This window comes from Zingiber officinale, chromosome 4B (genome assembly GCF_018446385.1).
Source record: "Zingiber officinale cultivar Zhangliang chromosome 4B, Zo_v1.1, whole genome shotgun sequence".
In the NCBI taxonomy this organism is placed as follows: Eukaryota; Viridiplantae; Streptophyta; class Magnoliopsida; order Zingiberales; family Zingiberaceae; genus Zingiber; species Zingiber officinale.
The window spans coordinates 14,705,871-14,718,464 of record NC_055993.1 but is presented as its reverse complement, the minus strand read 5'-3'; the positions used below and the strand labels follow the sequence as shown (position 1 = coordinate 14,718,464).

At 42.6% G+C, this 12,594-nt stretch overlaps 1 protein-coding gene across 1 annotated transcript; it reads left to right on the top strand.

The window, feature by feature from the left end:
• Window positions 1-10,186: 10,186 nt before the first annotated feature.
• LOC121977421 lies at window positions 10,187-11,733 on the top strand. The gene has a single exon (XM_042530002.1). The coding sequence runs from the start codon at window positions 10,680-10,682 to the stop codon at window positions 11,625-11,627; it is 948 nt and encodes a 315-aa protein (XP_042385936.1). The 5' UTR covers window positions 10,187-10,679; the 3' UTR covers window positions 11,628-11,733.
• The last annotated feature ends 861 nt before the right edge of the window (window positions 11,734-12,594 follow it).

The window sequence follows — 12,594 nt, the reverse complement described above, 5'->3', positions numbered from 1 at the left end:
ACTGCGGATGAGTACGCCGGCGGACGAGAAGGAAACACGCAGCGATTCCGAGGGATGAGAAGCCGGAGGGAAGCTCGCTCGAGAAGACCGGAAGTTGGGTTCGGGTGAGCCCTTTTCCGGATAGCAGAGATCACCCAAGCGAGCGGATCCAGAGTAGAAGACCCGGACCGAGGCGGGACTGAAACGGAGCAAAGGTCCCGGACGCAAAAGTCAACCAGAGTTGACTTTTTGCTCCGGGGCGCCCGGAACAGTCCGGGGCACCCGGAACGTGAAGTTTGACCAGAACGCATCTTTCGCGTTCTGGACGTTGGGGGATAAAGTTTTATCCCCCCTAGGGCACCCGGAACCCTTCCAGGCGCCCCGACCAAGGCTATAAATATAGTCTTGGTCCAGAAGCTTTTCATCAATTCAGAACTCACGCATTTCTTTCAAACACTTGTACGCTTTCTGTAGTTAGCTTCTATTGTGTGCTTCAACTTTGTAAGAGGCTTCTCCGCCTGAAGGAGAAATTCTAGTGTGATCATCTTTCTTGGATTAACAACCTCCCCGGTTGTAACCAAGTCAAAACCTGGTGCCTCGTTTTCTGTTCTGATCTTAGTTTATTGCTTTGATTATTTTACAAGTGTCAGTTTAAGAGTTCGAGAAGGGTTGGTTTGTGTTTTGATTTCTGCAGGGCTATTCAACCCCCCTTCTAGCCGGCCCAACGGTCCTACAAGTGGTATCAGAGCCGAGACGCTTCAGGAGGACTAACCGCCGAACGAAGCAACGAGATGGCCGAATCTAACATCCACCCACCAAAATTCGAGGGGGACTTTGCAAGCTGGAAGAAGCACATGGAGGTATTTTTCAGTACCGATTTTGATTTATTACTAACAATGGAACATGGTTTTGAAGCTCCCGAGGGCAAAGCGAAAAATCAATGGACAAAGAAAGAGCAGGCCGAGTACGTGGCAAACAAGAAAGCAGAATTCCATCTGCTAACTGTACTTCCGCCACAAGAAGTCAACCGTGTCGACACCTACAACTCGGCAAAGGAGCTTTGGGAGAAGTTCCTTGAATTACACGAAGGAACATCCGAAGCCAAGCTTGCGAGACGGGACTTACTTCGCAACCAGCTCACCAACCTCCGTCTTGAAGAAGGTGAAACAATTGCACATCTACACTCGAGGATACAGGAGTTCATCACCGAACTTTCGAATCTCGGAGAAGAGGTAAGTAACCGAGATTCGCTCAGGTACGCTTTAAATTCCTTCCCTAGAAATTCAAAATAGGCATCACTAGTAGATGCTTTTTACATTTCGAAGGACTTAGAAAAAATTTCATTAGAAGAATTTTTTTCAACATTTGAAGTGCATAAGTCAAGATGTGCAGGAATGAGGGAGCCAAAGAACAACGTCGCCCTCAAAGCTTCGAGAGACGAACCTGAATCAGAATCTTCTCTCGATGACGAGGAAATGGTAATGATGGTAAGACGATTTAAAAAGTTATACAATTCTAGAAAAAGTAACCATCCACAGGGTAGAAAGAAAAGAACTATCCGCTGCTACCATTGCGACGAAGAAGGGCATGTCAAGGACAACTGCCCCAAGCTGAAGAACAAAGACAAGGATAAGGGTAAGAAGCCTATCCAGAAACGAAAGGCCCTGAAGGCGACGTGGGACGATACTTCGTCCGAATCGAAGCATTCTCCGGACTCGCACTAATGGCGAGTCATCAAGACGACGACTGCGATTCAAGCTCTTCCGAAATGAGCATCGAGAGCATCGATGAAGGGGGAGACACGTCAGAAGAAAGCAACAGCTCAGGGGGAGAAACGGACAACGAGATCGACAAGGTAAGTCAGATACGATCTCTTCCTCCCGATAAAATGTTTAAGTTTGTTAAACTTTTAACAAAAGACTGTTGTAAATTAGAAAGTGAAAATAAAAATTTAAAAGTAATTCTAGCTAAGTCTTGTCCCTTAGAAGAATTAGATAAATTAAAATTTAAAAATGAGAAATTGGAATTAGAAAATCAAAATTTGAAAATTCAAATAGATAACTTAAACAATTATGCATGTTCATCTAAAACCAATGTTAGAAGATTTAATAATTTAAATTGGTACTTTAAATATCACCCGGGACAAATTAGGAACATTTCAAGAAAATATGTCCCTAAAAACTTTTTAGTTAATCCAGTAGGTTGGAACCTATATTGGGTTCCTAAATCATGCTTAAATTAATTTTAAAAGTAAAATTAGCGCTTTAAGTGAGAAAATTAAACAAAGAATTTCTTTATGAGGCTTTGTCTAAGGAAGTGGTTGTTGCTCCAATAACCAAGAAGGCCTAGTGCCTCGCCACGACCTGGAAGCCAAAATATTGAAATAAATGTTTAATTAACTTACTAATGAAGCATTAATACAAGAATTAATTAGTGCTTGAAAAAGGTTATTCAAAACATTTTATTTCAAATTAGAAATTTACCTACTTAGAAATTTTTTTTTCCTAAGTCATTTAAAAATATATATATACTTAAAAATATAAGTTAGGATTTTTTTTTGGATTTTATTTATATACTTAGAAATATTCTCAAAAATTATTTTTTTCCTAAGTTAAGAATTTTTTTTGAAACTAGAAATCTCAGCTTTAATTACTTAGAAAAATTTTCTAAATTTCTTAAAAACTTAGATTTTTTTTCTTTTTCTAAGTCTTTAACCCTTAGATTATTTTTCTTGGAACCCCATTTTTTTTGTGATCAAAGGGGGAGAAGGGAAAGTATAAGTCTAGGGGGAGGTAGATAGATTTAATTTTTTCTATCTTTTTGCACTTAAATTACAATTTAAGTTAATTTACTTAATTCAATTTTATGTCTATTTTAACCCTAGCTTAACTTGGGTTGATCACACCAAAAAGGGGGAGATTGTTGGAACCCCAAGGTTGTTTTGGTGTGATCAACAAGTTAAGGTAGGTCCTGTTTGTTTTAACCTTGTGTCTAAGTGTGCAGGAGCTTAGGAACACAGGTAGTCGAGCGGAAGACGCAGCTAGCGAGAAGGACGGCAGTCTGAGGGACGAGGTGCTGCGGAAGAGTACACCGGCGGACGAGAAGGAAGCGTGCGGTGGTTCCGAGGGATGAAAGCTGGAGCGGAAGATTGCTCGGGGAGCAAGAGACGCAGCTAGCGAGAAGGACGGCACGCGGTGCGTCTGAGGGACGAAGACTGCGGATGAGTACGCCAGCGGACGAGAAGGAAACACACAGCGATTCCGAGGGACGAGAAACCGGAGGGAAGCTCGCTCGAGAAGACCGGAAGTTGGGTTCGGGTGAGCCCTTTTCCGGATAGCAGAGATCACCCAAGCGAGCGGATCCAGAGTAGAAGACCCGGACCGAGGCGGGACTGAAACGGAGCAGAGGTCCCGGACGCAAAAGTCAACCAGAGTTGACTTTTTGCTCCGGGGCGCCCGGAACGTGAAGTTTGACCAGAACGCATCTTTCGCGTTCTGGACGTTGGGGGATAAAGTTTTATCCCCCCCCAGGCACCCGGAACCCTTCCAGGCGCCCCGACCAAGGCTATAAATATAGTCTTGGTCCAGAAGCTTTTCATCAATTCAGAACTCACACATTTCTTTCAAACACTTGTACGCTTTCTGTAGTTAGCTTCTATTGTGCGCTTCAACTTTGTAAGAGGCTTCTCCGCCTGAAGGAGAAATTCTAGTGCGATCATCTTTCTTGGATTAACAACCTCCCCGGTTGTAACCAAGTCAAAACCTGGTGCCTCGTTTTCTGTTCTGATCTTAGTTTATTGCTTTGATTATTTTACAAGTGTCAGTTTAAGAGTTCGAGAAGGGTTGGTTTGTGTTTTGATTTCTGCAGGGCTATTCAACCCCCCCTTCTAGCCGGCCGAACGTTCCTACAGACTGCTCCACACTAACCGAATGAACAGAAGTATTCTGTTCGCTCCCAGACGACTGCCCGGTCGATTGCACCAGTCGACTGATGAAACATCAATCACCTACTATAGTACTGCTACAGTAATGCTACAGAAATACTACAGTACTGCAACAGTAACGCTACGGCAAAACCCTACTCCTAGGATTTAACCCCCAAGTACATTCACTCAGCACTCGTCCTCGCCCGACCAACCTAGACCTAGCATTCTAGCCGCCTCCATCAGCCTTGCGTCCCTCGGATGCCTCCCTATCCTTCACGTCTTGCCTTCTGGAGCTTCCATCGGCCTTGTCATTGTTGTTGAATCTTCCTTTGCCAAGAGGTCGCGCCTCTGGGACTTCATCCATTGTGAAGTCACACTTGGACTTACGTTGCCAAGACTACATACTTGGACTTGCACCGCCAAGACTCATCCTTGGACTTTCCTCCTTTGCTAATATCACACTTGGACTTTCCTTGTTGTACCTGTATCCTGCATACTCACAATGTATATCAAATACAATAATACACATAACTTAAACCTTTGCCCAAATATCAAAACATAGGGTACCTAGATTGCTCCAACAATCTCCCCCTTTCTGATGTTTGGCAACCTGTTTAAGTTAGGAAAATAATATAGCAATAATAATGCAAATAAACATGCAGTCTACACATGTATAAATCATGGAACCTAATCCTAGGCTCCCCCTTCACCTAAACTCCCCCGCAAAACGCAAACTTCTCACCCTTTGCAAATAAATGAGCAATCACTCCCTCTTCACCTAGCTCCCCCTTGAGTTAGGATTTCTTGCAAAGGTATGTAGGTTTCCCACTTAAACCTAAACTTCTCCCCCTTTGCCATACATAAAAAAAAGCTCCAACAATATCCCAATTATTGAACTATTAGACCTCTAATGACCATAAGCATCATGTATTAATCTCCCATAAGATTACATACATGTTCACCACTCTTTTGGTCATTCTCTAATGCTGGAAAATATTTTCAGACCATATCAGTCGACTGCCATAAGTCTTAATCGACTGTCATCGTGAAAATGAGCTTACAAAGATATTCTGTGCTCAAAATTATTGTTATCAGTCGGCTGGTAACTGTACCAGTCAACTGGTACTCTATTTCTGTAAAAATCAATCTTTCTGACCCAACTTCATAAATACGCCAAAAATTCCACAGACCTCCAAAAAATCTCAAATTTTATGGAGATGTCTATTTTATCCATGTCTAGCTGGAAAAATTATATATAAAAATATATTTATCATAGATCCCAAAATTGACATAAAATTCAAAACTAGCTAAGTGGTTCAATTGAACCTTGACCTAAAGTCCTAGTTTTGGCTTCCTCTTGATGTATCTGCCTATACTAAACCATAATGCATCTCTTGCATTAGTTTATATGATATCTATACATCAAAAACTAATTTTTCATGCAATATGAACCCAATTCATATTTTCAAGCATGAAACTTAACCTAATTGCGCCAACCAACTACAATAGAGACTCAAATCTATCTCTAAACCCTTTGGCACATATTGGTTCACTTGAGATCATTTATCATATGTCCCAAATACTCTTTGAGTTCCCCCTTGAGCTCTTAATCTTATTCACCTCCCTAGGTGACTCATTCACTATGGCTAGGCCACTTCGGTGCACCTCGGGTGACACTTGGCCTACAAAACTCACCTTCTTAACCTTAGACGTTTTGTCTTTGGTTAGTTTCTTCTTGTCCTTCACCTTGAACACCTCATCCATGCCATAATTATATATCACCCTTGCATATTCCTTCTTATTGGCCTTGGATGACTCTTCCTTGTCCTTGGTCACACCTCCCTTACCAATGTCATGTGCTACCTTAGCACTTGACCTCCTTTTGGTCTTGGAGTGACCTAATTTGATATTTTTGGGTCTTTGACCATCCAAATACATGTCAAGTCCTTTAGGTACAATAATGAACCTTTCTAGGATTTTCTCCATTTTCTCAAGCTTTGCCTTCAAGGCTTGATTTTCCAACTCTAGGGTTCTAACCCTAAAGTCAACATGTCCACCTTGGACATCCCTAGACCTACCCACCTTCCTAGACATATTTCTCCCTTTCTTGGTATTAATGATTAGGTTTTCAGCTACTTTTCTTCCCTTTGGCAAAGTGATTTGGGTTTTTTTAAGTCTACTCTTACTAGATTTAGCATGAATAAGTCTCTTAAGGTTATCACCTACATTTTCCATATTCCTATCATTGTACCTAAATTCATGATTATGCTTGGATAAATAATCTACATTATTTCTAACAAGCATATAAAAATTAGAGCTTGGATTAAACTTTAAATTAGGGATTACCTTCCCTTTTACCTTTGAAGCTCCTCCTTGACTTGAGCTCCTCTTCTTTTCCCATTTCTTCAAGTGCGCCAATTTCTTGAGCTCTCCTCTCCTTGGGCACTTTGTGTGGAGGTGACCCTACTCATCACATGTAAAGCACCTAATGTGCTTCTTCTTCTTCTTCTTCTTCCTACAACTCACATTAGTTTCTAAATTAACTTTAGTGAGTTTAGGGTTTACTTCCTTTACCTTCTTGAGCGAAGGACGCCTACTCTTGTAGTGTCCCATCTTACCACACTCAAAGCATTTGATGTGGTCCTTTGTGCTCTTCTTAGTAGTTGAGGTGGAGGGTTGAACTTCCAAGATCTCTTCTTCCTTAGATTGCTCTTCTTCCTCTTCACTTGATGATATGGACGGTTCAACCTCTTCTTCCCTTGAAGATGTAGATGATACCTCCTCATCTTCCTTCTCCTCCTCAGATGTTGAGCACGTGTCAACAACCGATTGGTCCTTTTCCTTTTGAACTAATAAGCCCTTCTCCTTGAGCTCCTCCACTACTTGGAGTTTTGTAGGATCCTCATGAAGCGCAATTACCTTTTTCCAAAAGTCACTTGCGTTCTTGTATTCACCTACATTCAATACCAAATTAAGAGGTAATAAATTAATCAAAATTCTAGTTACCTTCTTGTCCACCTCCAATTGCTCTCTTTGCTCCTCAGTCCAATACCAAGGCCGGAGGCGCTTTCCCTTCTTGTCCGTTGGAGCTTCAAACGACTCCAATCCATTGGTTCTAATCCATTTGGAACAAGTCTCCAACCGCTTCCTCCAATACTCTAAATCATCTCAATCGTATGGAGGTGAGATTCGAATATCTCATCCTAGAGGTCCTTCGGACTCCATCTTCCTCTAGCCGCTCTCTTGACGATTAGTCCAACAAGAGCTAACCTCGCTCTGATACCACTTGTTGGGACTTTGACGCCCGCTAGAGGAGGGGGGGGGGGTGAATAGCATCTCACCCAAAATGTCACTTCCTATAATGGTTAGTACACATAGCAGAATACAAAAATAAATACTAACAATAGAAAGCAAACCTAACACGTTGATTTAACGTGGTTCGGAGATAAAACTCCAACCCCACGGCTATCCATAAGGTGGACGATCCCGATCCGTCGGTGAATGATTCCTTGAAGAACTTTCGGCTAGCTCACGTAGCTCCTTGTGGGTAGAGAAATCTCACCACAATCTCGTACAAGCACGTTAGATCACTTGGGTACTTGGAGACTCTAATTAGGGTTAACCACCACTAATTTCATCAACCTTAACCAAGCTTCCAATGCTTGGTTATATAGGTCACAAGTTGGAAAACTCCACCTACCAGTCGACTGCCAAAACCATTAATTGATTGCCCTCTGTGGAGATTCGACTATTACAACCCAACGGCTCGATACCAGTCGACTGATACTTCCATCAGTCGACTGCTCAACACTAATCGAACGAACAGAAGCATTCTATTTGCTCCCAGTCGACTGCCCGGTCTACCGCACTAGTCGACTGTTAAAAACATCAGTCGACTGCTACAGTACTACTACAGTAACACTACAGTACTGCTTCAGTAATGCTATAATAAACCCCTACTCCTAGGATTTAACCCCCAAGTGTATTCACTCAATACTCATCCTTGCCCGACTAACCTAGACCTAGCATTCTAGCCTTCTCCATCAGCCTTGCGTCCCTCGGATGTCTCCCCATCATTCACGTCTTGCTTTTTGGAGCTTTCATCGGTCTTGTCATTGTTGTCAGGTCTTCCTTTGTCAAGAGGTCGCGCCTTTGGGACTTCATCCATTGCCAAGTCACACTTGGACTTACGTTGCCAAGACTACATACTTGGACTTACACCGCCAAGACTCATCCTTGGACTTTCCTCCTTTGCCAAGATCACACTTGGACTTTTCTTGTTGTACCTGTATCCTACACACTCACAATGTATATCAAATACAACAATAAACCTAACTTAAACCTTTGCCCAAATATCAAAACCTAGGGTACCCAGATTGCTCCAACATGCCTAACATCAGGTCAACCTTGATCTGCCAAGACTCCCTATTGAACTTCCGACTACAAAATATCCAGTCAATCGTAACTCACTTAGACTTTCCTATTGCCAACTACCTGTTTGACTTTTAATTATCAAGTGTTTGGTCAACTGTGATCCACTTGGACTTTCCATTTCATGTCAACTCTATGTTGGACTTCTGAATGCCAAATATCCGGTCAATTGTGACTCACTTAGACTTTTTATATCTTATCAATTATCCGATCAACCTTGACTACTTGACTTTTTGCTTACTAACTTAACATATTGATTGACTATCAAGTATCTGATCAATCTTAACCTACTTGACGTCTCATTTGACTAACTAACATATTAATCAAACAATAAATTCTAACTCGAGTCAAGTATCTGATCAACCTAATTAACCTACTTGATGTCTCACTCAACTAATTAACATATTGATTAAACATTGAAATTCTAACTCAAGTCAACTTGAGTTTGGTCAACATTGACCAAGGGTTGATTGAACCAACACACACTAGGCAACCTTGCCTTTTAGCCCAACAACCCTACTTTCTATTTGGTAATCTAGCCTACTTAGAAGCCTTGCCTCCCAACTTGACAACCCTATTTTCTTACAAGAGTAATTAGGAATGCCTTGCTCTTAACTTCATTTGATTAATTGACCTAGGCGCTTCTCCGAAATGGTCATGCCATTGTATTCCCCAACTTGAGGTGATTAAAAACTAGGGGCAACCCTTCCTCCAAGATAGCTTAGGTAAAGAGCACTTGGCGTCCAACAACCCTCTTGATAAGCGGTCCTTTGGAATGGGAAGGCATAGCACTCCCGAAGAGCTTTGCACTGTGAGCTCCTAAATTGGGGTGTCTGCTACCAGTGCATCAACCTCCACTTTTGTTGATAGGGATGCTCAGTATCATCATATCACTCCCTCCATTGTGGTTGTTATCAACTGCTAAGTTGCCCCCATTAAAAATAATGTTCGCAATTGTATCCAAAATTGCCTCACTCGAAAGACGACGTTGGCTCTCTGAAGCTTCAAGATGTTGATTTGTCGATGTTTACATGTCATGACCATCCTCCTTCACCTTAGCTCAATTTTTACATAGACAAATGTCAAAATGATGTTGTTGCACCACTCCTTAAGAGTCTCATCCGATAGAGCTCGTCCCTTACTTAGCCTATTGTAAGATCCACAGTGTTACTTGCACATCAATACTAGTTAAAGGTCATCAATGATGGCCAGCACGACCCTTTCAACGATCAAGTTTGTGTTGTCCCTTACTTAGCCTATTGTAAGATTCACAGTGTTACTTGCACATCAATACTAATTAAAGGTCATCAGTGATGGCCGACCCTTTCAATGATCAAATTTGTGTTAGATTAATTAGAATGAAGAAAATTATTATTATTTTATATCATATATTCAAATCTTACAATTCAACTAATTTTGGAATAGACGGTATGATCTCACATTCCATCTAATAAGTAAATTCAAGAGTCGGTTCACAATCTATCTATCCAACACACTAGGTTTTCTAGCACTGCAAGCGTCCTATAAATGCATTGCTAGAGAATTGAAACCTTGACACTAAGATTCAGCCATCACTCCTGTATCCAAAATATGTCATCCGTTCCAGGCGGAATCTACGTATCCCTTGGTATATCACATAATTTTTACTAAAATTATTAAGGCAAAGAGAAGTGTTCTAGCAACTCTCCTCGAACCCACGGGCGAAGCGTGCGAACCTGATTCAACTACCAAACTGGAATTTTGCAATCTAGTCTTTTTTATTATTTGGATTATTATTTGGCTGCGTGATTTGAACACCAAGCCACAATCAAGCTACGTGTGTTGATTAAACATCGCTCAAGTCAAAAACTCTGACTGTGAATGGTGAAATAAATAAAAAATAAAATAAAATAGGGAGGGTAAAATGAAATTTTCCCCACACTTTCGTAGCGGACAAGGAAGCCGCCTCCAGCAATCCCCGCGCAGTAGCGCTTCTTCCAAGTCAAACCTTCTTCCGATGAACAAACTCATGCAGATTCCTAATAGGAGAAATCTCGATCGATTAGGGAAGAATTACAAGTTTAGGGAAGAAAGCGAAACCCAATTCGTCAAATGACTGCCAGGCGAGGCGATGAGAAGGCCCCAGGGCAGCCCCACCTTCCTTCCAGATCCTCGACCAGTCTTCGATCTGATCAAGCCAAAGCATGAATTTTCCTCTTTCCAAATTCTACGAGGAGCCATCCAGACCCTCTTTCACTCGACCATAAAAGCTCACCGATGCCTCGTCGCTCTCACCTCATCCATCCCTCTGCAACTGTGTGCGCGCGCGATCATCTAAAGTCTCGCAGTCGATCGATTAATAAGCATGGGGACTCTGGTTGGTCATGTGGCGCCGGGTTTTGGGTTTTTGGTTATTGGCCTGTGGCACCTCTTCAACCATGTGCGGCTCCACTCGGTGCGCCCCGGCTCCTACGCCTCCCTCCCCTGGTTCCCCGCCGGCGGCAGGCTCCGCCACCTGGAGCTGTATCTCATCGCCTTCGGCAGCCTGGCTTCCATCTCCATGGAACTGGTCATCGGCCCGGCGAAGCACCAGCCCTTCGACGACGACGGCTCCATCCCCTCCGACCACCTCCACAACTTCGAGCACGCCGCCATCTCCCTCGCGCTGCTAGTCTACTCTGCCTTCGGCGTCGCCCTCGACCGCCTCCGGGCGCCGCTGCGCGGCGAGCTGACGATGCTGCTGGCGGCCGCCGCCTTCGCGCAGCAGCTGCTCGTGTTCCACCTCCACTCCGCGGACCACATGGGCGTGGAAGGGCAGTACCACTGGCTGCTGCAGACCGTCATCGCCGTCTCGCTGGCCACTACTCTGCTCGGCCTCGCCCGCCCGAGGAGCTTCCTGCTCGGCTTCGTGAGGTCCGCCAGCATCGCGTTCCAGGGGTTGTGGTTCGTGGTCATGGGCTTCATGCTGTGGACGCCGAGCCTCATCTCCAAGGGCTGCTTCATGAACCTGGAGGAGGGCCACCGAGTGGTGCGCTGCCACACCACCGAGGCGCTTGACCGCGCCAAGTCCCTGGTCAACCTCCAGTTCAGCTGGTTCACGACCGCCTTCCTCGTCTTCTGCATCCTCTTCTACTTGCTCGTCTCCAAGGCCTACCCGGAGGAGCCACGCTACCTTCCCGTAGTCAAAGAAGAAGGATCGCAAGAGGAGGAGGAAGAGGAGGGCATGGACTTGGAATCCCAGAAGCTGATGGAATCTCCGAGCTTTGATCATATGGGAAAAAGACTCATCAACGCCATGGAGCTCGAGAGGTGAACCGATGATTTTCTTGAATCATGGATCGTTTCATTGTTTTTGTTACACTGTTCTGGTAAATATGTCATCAGATTTTCTTGAATTGTAAGTATGTGTTTAAGGTTTATTATTATATTGTTATGGTAAATGTGTCCGGGTCGAGAATTGTAAGATGCCTTCAAGGGATTCTTTTGAATTTGTGATGAAATCGATAACTCTTAAAACTTTTTGAAAACAAATAAAATAAAATAAAATAAAATAAAATAAAATACAAGTCCTCATTTTAAGTATATATATTTAAAATCTTTTAGATTGCTTTTTATAGACTATTTATGCTGCATTTGGTATGCATGATAGAATATGATTGAGTTGATTAGGATAAGATTAAAGGTAGGATAAATAATCCCTATTGAGGTAAAGGGATTATGAATTCTATCCATAATAATCCATTATCTTATTCCTAATCAATTTTACCAAAGGCTGGATTAATTTTTTTTTGAAAATATAATTCTATTCTATCATGCATACCAAATCGGAGCCTTAAAGACTTAGAGTGCGCCTTGATTGTGGTTTTGGATGTACACATACAGGAAGTGTGACTAAATATTAAATTGCGTGATCGCTAGTTTAGTCTATTGATCGAGACAGGTTGCGATAATGACTCGTGATATTTAATTTAGGTTTAAGAGAATCCGATGCGAGTTTTGTGCGTCTTTCTCACTCTGATCATGTGTGTGTGTGTGAAAGTGCAATGTGAAATTTAGAATAAAAAGGACAAAAGGCTTGTAGTAGCATGGTAGGTACAGCTGTATTTCTAAAGTGATCCGGCTCACTTGGCGGCCGGTTCAAGTCGAACTGTCAGACCAACGACAAATTAATTAGTCGTTAACGACTTCGGTAAAAAAAAAAGGTGGCTTTTATTTTTCGATGTCATATCCCTCTACCTGAAAAATAACAAAAGGATATATATTATTATAAATAATTCTAG

Coding starts and splice junctions, on each gene's coding strand:
- LOC121977421 (XM_042530002.1), top strand. CDS start 10,680: ATGGGGACTCTGGTTGGTCATGTGGCGCCGGGTTTTGGGTTTTTGGTT.